General features: G+C 46.4%; 1 protein-coding gene across 1 annotated transcript in view; it reads right to left on the bottom strand.

Annotated features, from left to right (window-relative positions):
- Positions 1-19,235, bottom strand: part of HCN4 (hyperpolarization activated cyclic nucleotide gated potassium channel 4) — a 98,003-nt gene extending 78,768 nt beyond the window's left edge. Inside the window, exon 1 of the mRNA XM_065688190.1 lies at positions 18,532-19,235. Within this exon, the coding sequence (XP_065544262.1) occupies positions 18,532-19,235 (704 nt within the window). The remainder of the gene's footprint in view (positions 1-18,531) is intronic.
- Positions 19,236-19,633: the final 398 nt, after the last annotated feature.

The raw sequence follows: 19,633 nt of genomic DNA, 5'->3' as shown, positions 1-19,633 counted from the left end.
GCCCTCACGGCAGAAAGCCCAGGTCATAGAGCTTAACCCTCTCTTCATATCCCACCCTACTGCACTTATAAATCTTGATTCCTCCCCACCATGCTGAATCCCAAAGGTTTTCATGGTGTTAGATGTATTGATTTCATAGAGCTCCCAGGATGCATTATGTACGAGGCCAACATGCTAAGGGCCTGGCAATTCTGCATTATTTGATGTTCTGAAATCTATCCTTAGCATGAATATGGAAAAGTTCCTCTTTGCTTCCTGCCCATTGATCCAGCCATTGACCCTTTTCTGTGTGCATTTATCTCTGATGATTTAATAATGAAAAAGACCAATAAACTGAGGAAAGGGAGGAAGCCATTTTCGGGGGACCTATTGCCATGGAAACATGCCATACATTGTGTAGTGAACAGCTAGATCAATAAGGGCTGCAGCTTCCAAGTCATCATGATTATGTGACGGAATGTGAAGGGCTAAAGCCTAAAGACATGCATAAGCTGTGACATTATGAAGTCCAGGCCCTGGCTCCTATCCAACATGCAGCACGAGTCAAATTCAAGGCTTCAGGCAGGCTGTTGGGAAAGTGAATCTGCAGTAGAGAGTCCTGAACTGTCTCAAAAAAGCAGCAATATTGGGCCAAGGGTTTGATTTATGCCCATATGACACCAACTGACGGAATAGCTATCTGCCACCAACTCATCTTGTTGACAAGCTACAAGCATGACAGGCTGGATTCACAACTGGCTTGTACTGACATGGCTCTGTTGACATAATGCAAGTTTAGGATGTCAGCCTCACCATCAGGAACCCAAATTTACTAAAATTAAACGCTAAACTAAGGCAGAGAGATGACATGAATCATAACTAGGTAAGAATCACAGCTTATGAAGTGGGGAGCAGTGCTTTCTGCTAGTGGTTGTTTTGCTCTGGATTGACAAATTGATGTCCTCATGCTCTGCAGTAGCCCACAGAGAGGGGACAAAAGCATGCGGCAGATAGCAAAGTCATCTACCAGGCTGACAAAAAGACTTCCAGGCATCTGAGACGCTAAAAATGTTCCTCCTAGGTATTGCTGTGCCACAGCTTGGTGTTAATCGGGAATCACAATTCCAGCCTCCCCACACAGAAAGTGGGGTGAAACAAAAGGTCTCTTAACAACATCCAGGCTCTCAGAGGGGCTCCTAGAGATCCAGGTTTGGGGTACTCACCATAACCTTTGAGCCATGCACAACGAGTAAAAGCATCTCTGCAGCAGGTTTAAGCAGTGGGTTTAACCTGCCTTAGAAACAACTCTGCATGTCATTTGTCTGGGTAGTTGGCCATTTACATCCTGTCACCTTATGATGAAAGACCAAAGAACAGAGAAAGAGCTTTCTCTGCCTGAGGATGGCTCAAACCTGAACCTGATGCGGCTGTTGTTCAGCTACATGAAGCAATTTACTCAATGAGATACTCTGTGAAGTACATACTCTCCGAAGTATGGCTTCCAGTGTTGGAGGCTGAGGAAGTGCCAAAGGAGAAATGTGTAAGGACTATGGATTGGGATGGCTGGAGTATATATTGTATACTATTTCCAAACCTCAGCTGACACTGACCAGTATTACTTTATGAGAATCACCATAAGAACACTGGTTTACATCAGCACCTCCAGCCCTGGTGGGAAATGTTCATGCTGGCGTCACTGTTTCAGACCAGCTTCAGCACAAAGTGCCAGCCATAAGCCTCTTGTTCTGAGAAGATGGGGGTGGAAGGGAGTAAGACATGGAACACAGTAATGAGGTGGTGGCTATGTGTGTTTCAGTTGCAAAAGCAGAATCTATTTTTCCTCTCCAGCCCTCCTGCTGCTAACATCAAACTCTTGTTTGCAGTGAGTTATTCAGTGAATCCCAAATGAACCTAACATTGCTGGGATCTTGGGGACAATCATGTGCTGGGCTGCGCCCCTAGAGCATCCGATCATGGAGGGGATTTGCCCCCTCTGCTGTGCTCTGGGGAGACCCCCCTTGCAGTCCCGATCCAGCTCTGGGGCAGCAGCACAAGAGGGACGTGGAGCTGTTGGAGCAAGGCCAGAGGAGGCCCTGGAGATGCTGCGAGGGCTGGAGCAGCTCTGCTCTGGAGCCAGGCTGAGAGAGCTGGGCTGGGGCAGCCTGGACAAGAGAAGGCTCCTGAAGGGGAGACCTGAGAGCAGCTCCAGTGCCTAAAGGGGCTGCAGGAAACCTGGAGAGGGGCTTGGGACAAGGGCCTGTAGGGACAGGCCAAGGGGAATGGCTTTAACCTGCTGAGATGAGCTCTTAGGCAGAAGCTCTTCCCTGTGAAGGTGCTGAGGCACTGGCACAGGGTGCCCAGAGAAGCTGTGGCTGCCCCATCTCTGGCAGTGTTCAAGGGATGCGATTCTATGATTTTTAAGGTCCCAACCCATTCTGTGATTCTGTGATCCAGGTATTGAGACCCTGGACAAGAGACGAAATCACCTGCTAAAAATGCAGCAGTTAAGAGGAAAAAAAAAGTCCAACCACCTCTGATTATTTTAGGTTTCAGCAGAAACATACTGTGCCAAGGCTGTGCTTAGCTAAGGCATCCACGTGAATCCACTATCCCCTTCTAACATCGGATGCTGAATTAATCACTGCACCTACAGAAACAGTATGTAGCTCACAAGAGATTCTTTTCCTTTTGACCTCAAAGCTCTTGATGTAGATGGCTGAGGCTCACCCTCAGCACTGGCAGCTGGGGAAACTGAGGCAGGTCTGTAGCCGAGAGGTGCTGACTCACTGACAGATCCACAGCAGAAAGGAGGAGATCAGGAATCCTGAATCCATTTGAGTGAATGCAGGGCACTTCAGCTCCACAGAAAGGTAGCTGTGCTCCAAAGCCTTTTCTAAGTTTCTGAGAAACTATCATTTGTTGGCCCCACAAACAGCTCTGCATTGAACTGACTGAAATGAGGGAACCCAGCAGAAGCCTAAAGGCAGCAGGAGACTTGGGAAAAAAACAAGGACTCGGTGCATACTCTGAGCGAGGAGAATGAGAAAATCAGAAACTGCTCATTTAAAATATATTCTCTCCTAGAAAGGGTAGCCCCAGACACACCTGCCCTAGGAGGAATCACTTCAGAGTAGAAAACATCAGTGGTTACATTCAAGGCGTAAGAGGCTTCTTCTCTCCTGTAAGACTGGTAGGAGCCATGTTGGCTTTTCATCTTCCATGGCACGGAGGGTGCTACGGCACGCTCCTCCAGGGGAGCAGCTTCTCGGGGATCTGGGCATTTTCACTTCACACCTTGGCTTTTGCCAAGATGCAGGATGCTGATGGGCGTCTCCCACTCTTTCCAGGACATGTAGAAAGGGCACATCTTTGTGGCATGTTGTGGATGCCCAGCGGATTCTCCTTTCTCTAAGCTCTAACTCATGTTGCAGGGGCTCAGTGACCCACAGAGTGCAATTAAGAAACTTTCCAGAGCAAGCTGTAACTGCAGCTCCTTTCCTCACCATTCTGAATGCCCATGATGATCGATGGGAGTTTGCATAACTCTCTTTAAAAATACATATAAAACGGGAAAACACTGGTTGCAAAACACAGCACCTTACTGTAACTGTACTATACAGTCCAGTGCTGCTCCTCCAATACATATAGCACTTTTCTGCCAGAGACATGTAGACAAATAGGGATGGGCACCATTAAAAAACGCTTAGATAAATGTTTTCCAGTATGGGCTGGCCTATATCTGCTGTATTTAAGTCAATGGAACACAGCCATTGAGCCCTGGGGGAGCAAGTGCCGGCCCTAAATCATGTCTTTGATGAATTGTTCTTGGGAAGGAAGAATTCATTAAGCATTCTGCTCAGCAATTAGAAATAACTGTATTTTTAGAATGAACAACCTGCCAGAAACAAGTTGTTTCAGAAATATATTCAGATTGATGCAGCCCATTTTCCATCAATACATAACAAGGAGGCTCCAGCCTGCCAGTTCCCAGCCTCCCAAGAGGGACACTGCAGAACAAGGTAGGACAGTCCTGTCACTGAAGGCCCCACCACTCAAATTCACATTCTGTGAACAACTCACTAGAAAAGAATGCAGTTTCTCCATGTATTAGTTTTCCAGACATAAAATGGGAATACATATACTTGCTATTTCACAGGAATATTACAAAGCTATTTCTACAAGCAGCTGGGACACTACAGATATGATAGTCATGAAAACCCAATGAATAATGTCAAAACCTCTCTGCATTTGCACATCAGCATCAGGGCTCAGAAAAGTGACAAAGGGAATGTGAAATCACAATCTTTTTGGACATATGACCAATATAATTACCTTATATATAAATAATACCCTCATTCTATAGAATTACCTTACATAGTACCTTATACTTCAGCTATACCTGAAATGTGCAAGTAGTTTTGTTGACACAGTAAACAGTTACCAAAAAGATAGTGGGACAGGTTCAAACTCTCTCCTGCCTATTTAAGGTACAGATTCCACTGACAAAGGAGGCCCAAGTGTACATTTTCAATCTACCTGCTTTAAATCTTAAATCCCCTTTCTTCTAGGCAGGAGCTCTTTCTGTTCTCCTCTTTTGGTGAGGACAGGGTCTATTCCTGCCTTAAGCCCAAGTGCAAGATGAGCAACAGCACTTTGCAGATGCCACAGCCCTCCTCACCAATATGGACTTCTGGTCCCCAGGCTGGAAGAAGAAAACCTAAAAGAACCAAACCATGCTCTGGGTACTTAAAGTTACAGCCACAAAAGACTATTCCAGGCTTCTTCAAATCTCATGTCTTAAAAGAAAAGGCATGTATAATCCTTTGCTTGTGGTGCCTAGAGGCAAGTCTGTTTCCTGCTGCATTTTGGACACCAAGGATGGCGGCAATGTCTCAATGAATTCCAGCTTTTCCAAGAAGCAACACAGGAATGCACTCTCAAAGGTCCTCTTCTCTAAAACATGAAATACACTCCTACACACACAGGGCCTTATTTCAAGGCTATTGCAGCCTTTGATTTCAGCAGGAGCAGGGATGTGCTAGCATATTATGTGAATTAGCCCAGAATTTAATCTAGTCTTTCTGTTTAAGCTTAGTAGTGAGGCAAAAGTTAGGGTTTTCCTCTGTATCTTTCAAACTTGTCCCACCAAAAATATATGTGAGATGACTCAGCCAAACTGGCTGGTGCTCAGTAGATATAGGAAGGCTGAGAAAGAGAAGTATAAAGATGGCCCAGTGATGGGGGTACCTGGAAGAAAGCTCTGCAAGTCCCTGGAGCCACCATCCTCACCACTCCCTGGTTTCCGTAGGGAACAGCAGCAGGTCTTTCATTGGAGTGCAGGCAGAGCACATCAGCTCTGCCCTCGAGTACATTCAAAGCCATTTTACCTCATTAGATATTCAGACTGTAATTTAGGGATCTCCTTTATGAAAGACATTGAATCAGAAATAGCTATTTTGTGGGAAAAGAGCAGAATATTCAGCGCTTTAAAGTACTTCCACTGTAGCAACAGAGAACCAACCTCACTGAGTCCTGCTTGAAGATCCACTCCACAAATACCAAAATGTGAATGCAGTCTGGTATCTCACAGGAATGCAGTATTAGCAGGTCTCATGCTAAACACTGTCCATATGAGCCTCAGAGGTATCTACACAAGAGACACAGGCCAGAAGTAGCTCCAAGGAGTAAAACTGGTTCCCAGTGTCACCCCCACTAGCTGCAGTGGATTCTCACCACAGAATTTAGCTCCATACATTTTATCTATTGATAACAACTAATTTCAAAGAAATTATGATGGATCCACCAGAACCCCAGTGTGTAGAGAAATCATCTGACCCTGCACTGCAGCAAAGCTAATGCTAAGGGGAAGAGCAGCACTTCCACAGTACACAGCACAACCACACACAACTAGTGCTTCAGGGCAGGGTATGAATACAACTCAAGCATACTACTCAAACTGTCCTAAAACTACTCACTGTGTCAGCTGGCTGCTCATAGGCTAGCAGTCTGCTCCATCAGCAGCCATGGATTTTGAATGATCAGGTTAGGTTTTATTACTACAAAACTCCTTTTTCTGGGATATCCTCCCTTCTGCCTTCTAAGCTGCCCAGGGCTATGTATCTTCCCTTTGAAAAACAAGTTTTCAAAGAGCCTGTGAAGAATTCTCTCCTCTCTTCTTGTGAGCAGCTGTAGGAAAGCTATGCTCCATCCTGAACCATTCCAACTGGAGGTGTCACCAGCCCTATGTCTTTATCCCTAACTGCACTGCAGATCTGAGTAGCCAAGTCTGTGGCAGCCACAAGCTTCCACTTACCTGTCCTGACTTGGAAGAGCTGTTCTTTCCCTGAAAGAATCTTCAGCCACAAGGTTGTGCATCAAAAGCAAGGCTCAAAGTTCATTTGTGGTCCAAGCTGAGGAAAAGTGAATGACTAAGGTCAAGGCATCTTGTTCAGCTCTTTCACAGCTTGTTTCTAAGAAGCTGGAAAGAAATGCTCATGGCCTGCCATGACTGAGAAAACACATGTGTGATGATTACATGAAAGGAAGGGTTTAAAAACAGCTCAGCCTTGTGAAAATAATACCCTCTCTATCAGCTGTCAAGTCCCAGAGGGGTTACATCTCCCCACTCCCCCAGTGACTTCCATACACCAGTGTCTCCCACAGCTATGCATGTGGATAGGCATAATCCTTCATCTTGACAGACAAGCCAACACCTCTGTCATTTCCTATTCTCCACAAGCACTGCTCTGCCCTGCAAAGAGGGTTCTGCTCACTGGGGGACTGAGCTTTAGAGACATTCCACTGCTTTTTTTTTCCCTGCTTTTCAATTTCAGCAGAAGACTGGAAAGCCATCTGAGGTGCTTTAGGGTGGGAAGAAGAGCAAAAAAAGAGAGGTAGCAGTGGCCTGGACCTGGGAATCACCATCCTGTGGTACCAGAGAGAGTGATCCTTGACACGCTCAGCTCTGTTTTGCGTTTTTCACATCCACATCACTCACAAGGCATTGTATTATTAGCTGCACCCCCGATGTTATGTCTTCATTTCCAAAACAGACTCATTCACACACACATAACATATCCACCCACATGCAGTAATGGTTAGACAGACACAAAGCCACCCAGCAGCCTGTGTTTGGGGTGGGAACAGCTCGCATTAGCTCATGAGGAAGCTTAGTTTTAATTCTCCCGAGCTAGCCAGGCTGGAAGCTGTGCGCTGCTCTCCTGACTGACTGCGGAGCTCCGAGCAGGGCAGATGATGTCAAGGCAAATCTTTTTTTGTCTGCAGTGCAGATTTTGCTGTGTGAATTTACTTGCAGATGAGGCTTCCAGATCCCCTGTTGAAAAGCAGGAGCCCTAGGCCATACCCACATCTGCCACTGTTAGCCCCAATTCCTGTTTGTGCTGCAAAAGGAGCATGCAACCAGCAGAGCTGTCCTTGTTTGGAAGGCTTTGGCCCAACCAGACAACAAGAAGCCAGAGGAATTCGCCCTATCTGGGTGATGGATCAGGAGGAGATGACAGGAGTGCCTGTGCTGCAAAGAGACAAAGGCGGAGGAGCCCAGTGATAACAGGAATACACTGAGAAGTTCTGAACAAGGTATCTTTCATAGAATCCCTGACTGCTTTGGGTTGGAAGGGACCTTAAAGCTCATCCAGTTCTAACCCCTGCCATAGGCAGGGACACCTTCCACTAGAGCAGTTTGCTCCAAGCCCCTTTGTCCAACCTGGCCTTGAACATTGCCAGGGAGAGGGCAGCCACAGCTTCTCTGGGCACCCTGTGTCAGTGCCTCAGCACCCTCACAGGGAAGAGCTTCTGCCTAAGATCTACCTTCACAGGAGGTTTTGCAAAACCGAGGCCCAGAAACTTTCCAAGTGCAGTCAGGGTTGAGCCAACAGTCACCACCGAATTTGGAGTTTGATTTAACCATGTCTTCTACCCAGGCATTTGCTCTGATTCCCAGCTGAGGAACAGGCCTAGTTGCTCTCTAACCACAGCATACATAGTGCATCACCTTACCCATGGCTGGCCTGCCCTGAAGCACAACTGGGTTCGCACTGAACACCAGGGGTCACAACAGCTTTCCCATCAGCTTAGAGTCAGCAAGCTTACAGGATGTTTGCTGCCATAGCACAGCAAAGGACAGCCTGTTTGCCAGCTCCTTGTGCCAGACCTTTTATTCAGGAGTGTTTACTAAAGCCAAGAGGCCATGTATTCCCAAAGAAAAGGGACGCACACCTTGCAATACATAGGACCATCTCCTTTTCAGAGCCTCTCCAAAGCCCACGCAGGTGCTGCACAGTTCTCATTTACAGACACAAAAGGTGAAGTTCCTTTTGTCTCCCCTCCCATGCAGGCGTTTTTCTATCTTTTCCCAGCCTAGTTCTAAATGTGCTACACAATATAGCACCATACTGGAAGTGTGCAGGCACTGGTAACTGGTTTCCTTACTAAGACAAATAACCCAATTACCCAGAAATTACCCCCCAGTACATGGATCTACTCAGTTTTGGGGTCCTTGCAAAAGATGGACAAGAGATGTAACCAAATCTACAGCAGTACACAAAAAAGAACAGTCATGAAGAAAGCCTCATGGAACCACCTCTTGGACATGAACCATACCCTTGCTGACATTGACTCTGGCATCTTCTGCTATGTTAAAATCTTTCAGAGTTCTACATCATCCTTGACAGCCCCTGGCAGTACCATCACCCCTTTTCTAAGCTGGAGATCAAGGCACAGTGTATTCTGTTCAGGATGGCTCCCAGAGTCTCCACAAGATGCCTGACTTGCCTTCCAGTTTGTCCTTCTATCCATTGCTTATGACTCCAAGTGTATATGCAGCTAAATGAGCAATGGGAGAATGAAACAAATGCTTTGTAAAGGCATCAAGGTGAAGAGCCCATGAGCTGTAATCTACATGGGTTCTTTCTCCTGCCCCCCCCCCACCATTCACAGACAACCAGAGATGGAAGAAAAATATTCCTTGTGTTATTAATAGAATACATTAGTGCTTCAAAGCAAAGGGGGAAAGATCAAGAATTTGTGCTCAATGAAAGCGGGTTTGCTATTGTTAAAAACCTGCATAGAGTCAGGCATCATTACCATTTCTCTTATCATCTGGACTCTTGGGAGAGCTCATCCAAGCCCTGACGCTGCCAGGGAGCATCACCTTTGCACTGCTTCACCCTGGCTAGTGCAACTCCTGCTTCTCTGCAGAGAGCCACCACATCCCTGCACTCGCTCAGCACACACCCCAGTGCTCTGCACCATCCCAGAGGTGGACAGAGGGGAGAGAAGCAGCAGAGCAGAGCTGGATAACACAGGGCCTGCGCTCCCTCTTGGCCCCCAGACACACACTCACGCAGGTGCACACACCCCTGCTCTGCAGATGAGACTGCACCGGGTGACACCGATGGCAGAGCTGGGATGAGTTAGCACCCTGCCCTCAAATCACGTGTGAAGAACAACCACTGGGAGGAAGGCACTGAGTAAAGTGGAGTCCCCAAGTCTGGGGAATGCAGCCCTTATCTCCCTCACAGGCTTTGGGCGCTGATAACTTCACAAGACACTGCTTTCCCACAGCCAGGGAAATACAGCTGCACTTCACTGGGTTTTCCATCCCCCAAACATGCAGGGAGTGGACCTGAGCATCAGACTGCAACAGTGCTCAAGCAGCTCTGACCAGGAAATCTGAATCCCACCAGAGCTCCTGTGCACCCAGCCTCCCTGGAGCTGTATCCAGGGGTGAGGAGTTACGCAGGGTACAGCTACTGATTTCCTGGCAGTCACAAGAACCCTGAGCACAGATGTGAAAACTCAAAACCCCAGGAGTTACAGCTCCTACACTAGAGTGAGCTGGCAACCTGCAGCACTTCTCCTGCCTCTAAGCTCTGTGACAATAGATGCATAAACACAGGCAACCTCTCCATCCAAAGAGGCAGAGATTTAAATCCTTAATTAGTACATTTGGACAAGGCAACCACAAATGAGATTAGCTTTTGAGCATTGCTGGGGTAGCAGTTGTGCCCCTATCATGTCCAAGTGATGGGCCCTCAAGCTGACCTTGCAATTCCCCTTTGGATGCTCCTCTGCTTTGCTCCCACTGGCACTGTATTCCCCTGCTGCACGCAGCGTCTCCTCTAGAGTGAACAGCCTGGATTTACTAGCCTGGTGCTGATATTAGGCACAGAGTGACCATATCTGATGTCAGCCATTGTGAATATACTGCATGGAATGAATAATTTCAATTTGTAAAGGGACTTCCCAGGTAGCAAACCATTCACGATGGAAAAGGGGCAGAAAAAGGTCTCTATAATAGCACCTTGTTAGCCCAGCACACATCTGCTCTCTCTTCTCTCTTTCTGGAGTCCTAACTGCTTTGTTTGCTGACAAACCCCTGACTTTATTGCTGTCAGCACTGCAGAGCTGCTCAGAGCCAAGCTGTGTTCTCGTCTGCCCGCTTCAGCAAGGATACCTGAGCAGCTCTTACTGCTTGTCATATAGAAAGCAGCTTTGATTTGAAGACCTCAGGGTGAACTTGCAGTGCCGCTTGGTCAAGAAACCTTGTCCTGACTTATAGGCTGAAAATTACTGTTTTACAACTGTCTCACTAAGAAATGCTGGGATAATGTGGGAATAAGCACTGTATGGCTGCTAAAGGAAAAGGTTACCTAAATGTTTCAGAACAGAACTTAAATCAACCCTGCTCACCATAATAATTCTGACTCTTCTGCAACACAGAGCAAGTAAATCTCATGGAGTTACAGATCACCAGACACCAAAAAGGTAATAAGGTCCCCAGCCAATGTTGCCTGATTTGAAAGATGGTTGTGGATCCTACACCCGCATCGGCAGTCACAGGAATACATGTGGGACACTGAGAACCAATAGAGGAACAGAGGACGGAGGTCTCTCCACATGGAAACAAATCCATGCGATGTTACAGTGAACAGCATTTGCCTGAGTTGGTGATTTTCTTAATTCTTCGTCTTGACCCCAAGTTCTGGAAATAGTCTCCCCCCTGCACACAGGAACAGCCCAGACCTCCTGGCATAAACCTTCAGGGGTGAAATCTTCCACTCTCACTGGCCACTTCCCTACAGCCTGGCCTTTCCCTTACACTCACCAGTGGCACTGGCAGAACTGGGGTTTTCTAAAGTTCTCAAAGACAGCAAAGGACTTGGCACCTTTGTTTTTGAGTGACATTCATCCGTAGGTAAATGGATTTAATAGCTTGTTAGAGTGCCAATTAGAACTAACAGTAACTCAATTGACCTATAACTGCCTTGGCACCAACACAGCTTTCAAACACACGAGAACGGGAGGCATCTATCCTCTGGCAGAGAGGAGAGCTCAGATAGTTGGGTTCAAGAGCAAACTGAGGGATTCATGGGTTTGCTAATGAGATGCTCATAACACATCAGAAACAAAGACACATTTCAATGATCTCAAGCTAAAATGACACTGTTACCCCCAGACACAGATTGCTCTTTTATCTGTGTAATAAATGGGTTTCAGTGCAGCAGCAGAGACTCTACAGCAGAAAAAACTCAGTGCCACAGAAAGCACTAGCACCGTTACCTAACCAGAATAATCCTGTCTTGAAAACTTCACTTTACCTGCTTAGAACAATATTGAAAAGTCCTACACAGATTCTGTGTGTGCCTACCAATAAACACCTTCAGAAAACACATTTTTCCTCAGATAAAATCTATTTCACACCAATGCAGTGGAGACTGTGCTTCTATACAAATTCATCATTTTAAATGCTTAGCTCTGAGGATTGAGGTAGTTTAAGCTTAAAAAGTAAAAAATGGGTAGAGTTTATGTAAACACTGCTGGGCTGGAAGTGTCCAAGGATGGAAAGACATAATGTGGAAGGGTTTTAAATTACCAAGGCAAAATGATCCATTCTTAAATCAGGAAGGAAAGAAGGACCTGAGAAAACAGATTGTCTGAAGAGTCAGAGGGACAACAGCAATTAAGAATATACAGAAGGAGATGAAACTAATCTGCGGAGAGGCCCCAGAAAAACACCCTGAAGGATGGAGACTGGCAAGGGAGTGAACCAGCCTGAGTGAAGAGCCAAGTGCAGTATATTGCAACTGGAACATTGCAGGGGCACGGAGGGGCGTTACTGAGAACTAAAGTCAGGTGGAAAACAGTGATCAGATGGTAAATGGGTACCAGGACCTAGGACTGGCTGACCAAGAAATCTGCCTCGAGAAGCCCAGATAATGGAGATGGGACTGGTGGGATAAGAAACACAAACATGAAGTGAGGGATGGGGAAAACAACAGGTTCAAGACAATGGTGTAGAAGATGGGGAGAAAACAAGGAGAGAGTTTGTAATAAGCAGAGTATTTCCCTTCGAAGCCTGGAGAGTAACCCAAGAACCTGGTGCATCATCGTTGCTTTGCTGTAACTACCTGCTACAGTCATTGCTTAATTCAGAGCAGAGGGCAGTGGAGCACCTCCTTGACAAGATCCACACCTGCCAATGAATCCAGAGAGACGACTGTGATGGGGATAGGGATTGATTTGGTTTTTAAAACCTTAACAACTGTACGAAAGCACTGCATTAAAAATGAGACTGCAAAGTCAAAAGCTCAGGTTATGAAATAGCAGAACGGAGGTTGACTATATTTTGTTACAGTCATTACAAGATTCAAAACAGTTCTTCCCATAGAATTCACCTCAGATGAGAGGAAGAGCTTGAGGCAGACGCATTCAGGAGAGAGATTTTCCACATTTCTTGCTCATTTCTTGCACTATCTGGAAGGTTTGCAATGAAAGAGATAAGGAGCTGCAGAGTGAGATGTGATGGTGAGGGCAGATGAGAGGTGCCCTGGAGAGCCTATCTCTGCCAAAAAGTTCCTGCAGAGGTGTTAGGCAGATCAGTCAACCCAAAACTGTGATTACAATAATGTTCTTAGGTGGTGATTAAAGAGAACACTATGTCATTATTCACAGCTATGTTGGGGGGGGGGGGGGGGGAAGGTTTCCTGTAACAGCTAAACTAACAAACATCAGAGGCTTGAGAAGAGGGTGGGTGGCATCGGGTTTCTCTGGCTAGCTGCTCAATCCTCCAAATGATTGCTTCCACAGAGGCAGAGCTCTGAACATAAGGAAGGTATGCTGCGTAATGCTACGTCCTCTGCAAAACAGGTACTCAAACTGACGACACCAAGATAATGTTTTTTACAAGGGAATCATCCCTGTGCGCACTGGGTGAGGGATGGGCTTCTCTGAAAAGATAATGCGTTTGTCTAGTGGCAGAGAGATGTTTGAAGGGCCTGAATTAAGTTTATGCAGAAAATCTTAATCTTAAATCTCAATTCTTGTTTTAGTATTTATTTATACACTTTCATCTCAGTTTCTGCACCTGAGCATACATGAAAGTACTGTAATATTATATGATTATAGTCTTAAAACTTATGGTGATACACTGAAGTGTTTCTCCTACCAAGGCCTTCCTATTTCAAACACTGTCTTTTCTAGCACTGAACCTGTCTCATACTAAAATCTGTATCCCCACACTTACTGTCTAGTGTGAGGTTTTCATCCATCATTATGTGAAGGTGTGATGACTTGGCGGTGGCCGTGGGAAGTGTGGCTGCACTAGTTTGGTCTCCTTAGCTTATGGTCATAAAACCATGTTTCTTCTCCTGCGGCCTGATTCATAGTCCACTGAAGAGAACAGAAATCCAACCCATGCTGTTCAGTGGGATTTGGATTATCTCTCCTATTATTCCTCTCATTCTGCTCCAGCACAGCTGCCCTGGGAATTGGCAGAAAAGTTGTCTGCAGTAGAGATAGCAAGATGTGACTTCAAGAAAGCATCTCCCCCTCCTCAGCCAACAGAGTCCCCACACTATTTTGAGGCAACTGCCATCAGGATGAAAATAAAAAGAAGCCAGCACAGTCAATGAGCTGCCTAGCAATAAACCTGGGCCTGAGCTGCAGTTTGGTTTTGTTCCTAATGACAGGTTCTGCTTCGAATGCAACTGTGTCCCTGACCTTTCCCTCTAAGCAGAGGTTTCTCTGAACCCAAATTTCAGTTTGCTGGACACAAGGCTCACACAGTGAGCAGCGTGCATTTTAGTTTGCTATGAGCAGTGGGCAAGTCATATGAGGGGAGTTTGCTGCTGTGGGCAGCCTCTGAATGTGAAGCAAGGCGGGTGCAAGCAGCAGCATTCTGGGCTGCAGAAAAGGGCATTACTGTCCGAGAGCAGGGAGAGCAACAGCCACCCAAGTGACCTGCAGTCATGAAGCAGTGCTGTATGCTTCACACACAGCTCACCCTCTCACAACACAGTGAAAGCTTAGGAAGAACAGACTCCATTGCTGGAGCAGTATTCCCATCAGGAATGCAGGGAATTGGCTCTACTCAAGAGAGTGGAAAAGGGAAACACGCATCCTCCCCACTTTTGCTCAATCCCATCACTGCTATTGAGTTCAGTGTTTAGTACTGGAATTAGTAAATCCCACTGATTACCCACGAGCGTCCCTGAATGACACTGCTCAGAGGTCTGGAGCAGCAGGAAGGGGAGCAAATGACTTTGTTCTGCAGGAATTTCCCTACCTGAGCATCGACACCTTTGGGTGTCACAGAAATCTCCACAGGCTCCCAAGCAGACAGGGGACTCTGGCAGAGGAAGCAAATGAAAATGGGATCTGTTTGCATATAACTATCACAAGTAAAGGAGAACAATGAAAAGACAAACCCTAAAATCTGAAGTTGGGTCTGTTACCGAGTGGGATATTCTCCATTGTTTTCACGGAGGCAGCAGCTTCTCTTTTCTGTGAAGCAGTTAATAGATTACTGGGCAGTGAATTATGTTCAGTTCTATTTACATCCACTGTTTGGACTATTCTTGTCCTTCGGGTAGTGTCTCTGTTCTCAGGCCTTTCTAAAAGCAGCATTCTACACCTTTTTACAAGCAATTCTGGAGAGCAGCTACACCCAATATGCTTCAGTCAGCTATAAATTAGATAGATCATTTTTTGTCTGGAATTTTTTTATTAAACCGATTGCACTGGATCAATGCTTGCTCTTAGCAGTAAATTACAATTCTATCTATCCAGTGGAAAAGCTTTCAAAGTCACAGATAAATCTTGATCTAGGAAATAGTGTTTGGCTCTGCACTGATGGGCAATCAACCCCAGATGCAACTAAACTCAGGCCGTTAGCACATAGAGCTGCACCTCAGAAACGGAGATAGGATTCTTATTTTCATTAGAAATTGCTAAGCCACCTTTTAAGTGCTTTCAGACCTAGTCCACTGCATTAGTCATGAGTACTCAGGGGCAGACAGTTTGGTTTTTATAAAGGTCATTTGGTGCCTTTTCCCCTCACAATGGACTAAAAGCAGAAATCAACAGAGCCTTAATCTATATTAATTTGCTTTACTCTTGGAGGGTCATAGATTTGCCACTGGAATTAGCCATGTTAGATGCTAAAAGGATAATGTAATAAGCCTATGATGAAAGCCTCTGTTCTATGCTAAACCAGGAACTTCTCTCACATACTGCAAAGGAGAAGCAACTCCATGAAGGCAGAGGAATGACACCTATGTCATTTTGCAGCAGAACTGAGCTCCAGTAAATAGACCGGAGTGTTCCATTCAAAACTTCCCATCTCAAGCTGTACTGAGGCAAGAGTCACAAGATCTGGAGCTCTATCACAATGCCTGGAGATACAGCTCACTCTCAGAGGTGAAACTCGTTTCTCCAAAAAGACAGAACCCAAGATCTGGGTCTAAATATTTAACTTGAACAATGTCCACCAAATGCTGCTGTGCAGTTTTAGTGGCAGAGAAGTGCAGGATAATGGAGATTAGGTCCTGATGCTCCAGACTCTGCACCCATCTGTAACAAGGAGCAATCACGCATTGCACTGCGTAATTTTCAAAGCAGAAAAGAGAGTCCTTTGGGTCAAGGATAGAGCTCTTGCAAACAGTTTGATAATATCTGCTCTTTGGTGCAATCTGCTGCATTTCAGAGGTCAGAAAATATTATTATTCATGTGAGATGTTTCCAAGACAGATGCTTTAGCAGTATTCAGAGGAGGAGGGAATACAAAACCCGAAGAGTATCTGGGAACGCTCCCACTCTTCTCCTTCAAGGCAGCCATTGTTCAGAGGTCATTTTTCATGGAAGCCCACGCATTCTCCCTAAGCATATTCATATTCAAACAGATACGCTGCAAGTGATCCAGAAGCAGAGGTGAACAAAGTTCCCTGGAAAATACACATACTGACCATAGGGTAGCACATCCAACTCCTCCCCACTTCTTTTAAATGTCTCTCTGTACAATCAGTACCACTGCTCCATCTGATGTTGGTATAGAACAGTAGGAGAAGGCACATATCTGTGTGCAAGGCTTCTAGCATTAACTGAGAAGAAACACAAAGCAGCCAGATGAATCTGACCCCAAGCAGAGAGTGTCTTGCATCAGGGTGCAGATACCAAACTCACTGTGCTTTCTCTGCACAAATGCAAAGCTACATTGGGGAGGATTGTATTATTAATACCAAGGAGTCACACATGCATATATACATATATAGCTGCATGCATTACGAATGGCTGTTAGCAGCCCCAGTGTGATCCTCTGGCTGGGCAGAGTCTAAGCTTGCCCTGTACAAGGCTAGGAGTGGCCCTAGAGCCAAGTACCTCAGCAGTCAAAACTCACCTCCTAGTTTCCTGTGCTGTTTTAAGGAGGCAGGACTGGTTCACTAAGAATCTTCAAAACATCAACTCTTAGGAGGATCTCACCTTGGGCAAGGTGGTTACCTCAGCTACTGCTACAATCCTGTCACTGAAGTTTGCCAGCCTAGTTCTGTGCTGAAAACATAGTCAGAAAGATGGAAGGGAATGGATCCACTGTACAGAAACATAAAAGGTACGCAAACTGAATGCTATTTTTGTATAAACCCAAATACAACCCAGAGATTAAAGCCAAAATTCCTTGAGGGTGTGACACACTGAGAACACCTTGCTAGGATAACCCTGGAAAGCAAAGTAGTTAAACTCCAGACTCATAGCAAATAATCCAAACAATAGCTAAGAGTATGAAATTGGGTTTGTTCTTTTTAAAGCTAATGACTCTCCCATTTCACCATGTTTGTGAGGTATGACTTGATCAGTCACAACTAGGAGGCAATTTTAGACTCTTTCCCATCTGGGTTTGAGTAAGATTGTACTTGCAAGGAATATGCATCATGATGTAGCTCCTGGAAACCCTCATATGCTCGGTCAGCTGTGTGCTTGGGAGACTGGAATGCACTGAATTCAAATGACAGTGCAGTCTTCCAATTCACAGAGCTTTCTAATAACATTTGTTAATCCAAGTAAATGTGCAGGAATCTGGTGCCAGTGCTGAGTCTTCTAAGCATGTGGACTGCTTGCTAAACCCCTAACAGGTAGTGTCATGAGGCTTCCATCTTTGGGCACCCAATCCACCCTGCAACTCTTTCCTGCCATTATCTTTTTTTCTAACTGTATTCAGGGACCAACGCAAGTTTCATGAAGAGTCCAAGAATTCCATAAAATCATGTTGTTTGATAGATACGTGTTTGAAGAATGTTCTTCTGTGTGCTTTTAAATGTGAGGTGTAAGCTAGTTGTGATGAAAGTTGAAGCAATAAACCTTAGCCATTGACTGCACTAAGTAATTAATTATTGATTGCAGTACTTTATATACATATTGCAGACGACGATTCACCTGGGCATGAGACAGGGAAATACCCAAAGCCAACCTCTCTGCTATACAGAACTCCATAAAAAATGGCTGTAGGGTTTACAAGTTAATGTCCTTATTAATCTTCATGGAAACATTGCTGTCTCGGTGAAAGCAAGCCATTTCTTTCACAAAGACAATATTAACTATTCCCTATCCAAATGAATTTTGCAAATATGGATCTGCAGATGCAAAAGAGAAAATCTTTCTCTGTAAGACTCTGAAGGTGTTAAGCTCCTTCTTAATGACTGCTGCTCTCCCCTGCACATACCAATTCCTGACAAGCAATGCTGCAGTACAAAGCCGCACAGAACAGCCACAGTAGCAGCATCCTGCCCTAACTCTTTGGGAACAAGGGGGAGAACTCAAGAGGTACAAAACCAGGATCTGAACCAGGAATCAGGCAGACCTAATGCTCTGAACTGGAGGTGTAGGACTAGTTATGCAGCAGCAACCACCACACTTTTAGTCTAAGAGTTGTGCAGCAGGTGGGAACATTTTTCCCCATTTACACTGAACTTAGAGAGAGGATTTCCCTTATAAAAAGCCAACGCGAAAATACATTTGTTGGCTTAAAAAAACAATTTAGAATTAACACTAGTGTGGGGTCACTAGAACCAAGCTTAAATAGAAATGAAATCTGCTGATTGCTTGGCTGGAACAGATCTTGGATGTGTCCTCCAGCTCCTCTGACTAGGAAACGAAGGAAAGTTCTGCCTGGGTGTGTGCACTGTGCAGAAAGGTCTGAGTTGGACATGGGAGGGGAAGGGGAGACCAGCTAGTTTTGGGTGGGCCAGGAGGGGGGGATTGTACCTGAAGTCGCTGTAGGGATGGATGATCCAGAACCCAGCAGACTTAACCCTTTCCTGCTCTCTCTCCACGGCCTTCTGGCTGCCAAACATCCTCAAGGAGAATTTGTTGACCCCAGGCTGGAGCATGGCCCCAAACTGCCTCTGCATGAAACCGGCTTGGCCCAGCCTCTGCTCCTCATCTGGGGTGATCTGGTCGCACCCTCCACCTCCTTCCACTTTGATGGAGGTAGAGGAGCAAGCCCGGGGGGGCTGCTGCTGGAGCTCCGGGGGGGACGCTGGTGGGGGAGGTGCTGGCAGTCCCTGCTCCAGCTCCGAACTGCCAGGGGGGCTCTTGTCCTCACTGGGGGAGGCCGGGTCCCCTTCGCCGCCGATCAGCCTCTTCTCCTCAGCCGCATCGTGGAGGTGCCTGCTGGTCAGTGAGGACAGGCTCCCTTTGAAGCGGCGACAGTCCCCGTTGGTGCTGGTCTTGGCACCCTTGCTGCCCGCCTCTGTCTCCACGAGGCCGGGGTCACCCCCTCGGGCAGGGTCTCCCCCGAGAGCCCGGGTGCTCCCAGCAGAGGGCGAAGGCAGTGGCTTCAGCCTGATGCTTTTCCTCCGGGTGTCCTTGTCACTGTCTTCCTCCTCGTCCATGATCGACGCCTTGGGTCCTATCTGCTGGGGCAGGCTGTAGAGTCTCCTCCGCATGGAGGGGGGCAGCTTGTCCATGGCTGCTGCTGCTGCTGCTCAGTAAGAGGGAGAGACCCCTCCCGTCTGCCCAAGGAAGGGAACCGTCACTGCCCCCAGGCCCCTGCTCCCAGCTCAAGGGGCAGAAGGGACCAGAGACTGGCGTGTCATCTCCTTACCAGACTGTGGCATCCACAGGCTCTGCATCAAAATACAGGCTCTGCATCCAGAAGGGAAGGAGAAAAAAAAAAAAAGGGGGAAGGCAAAAAAAGCCCCCCCCCCCCTCCTCTGTTGTCCCGATTTGGCTACTTGCTGCTTGTCTCCCCTTGGTGAGTGTTACTGCAATCCCTGTCTGTTCAGATCCAGAGCACCCGGCAAGAAGTCTAGAGGAGAGCCATACACTTCTTGTTGGAAGGTGAGGGCGGGCGGCAGCGGCAGCA

Source organism: Lathamus discolor, chromosome 8, assembly GCF_037157495.1.
Source record: "Lathamus discolor isolate bLatDis1 chromosome 8, bLatDis1.hap1, whole genome shotgun sequence".
Taxonomy (NCBI): Eukaryota; Metazoa; Chordata; class Aves; order Psittaciformes; family Psittacidae; genus Lathamus; species Lathamus discolor.
Note: the sequence above shows the minus strand (reverse complement) of the source record. Positions and strands in the feature narration are given on the sequence as shown.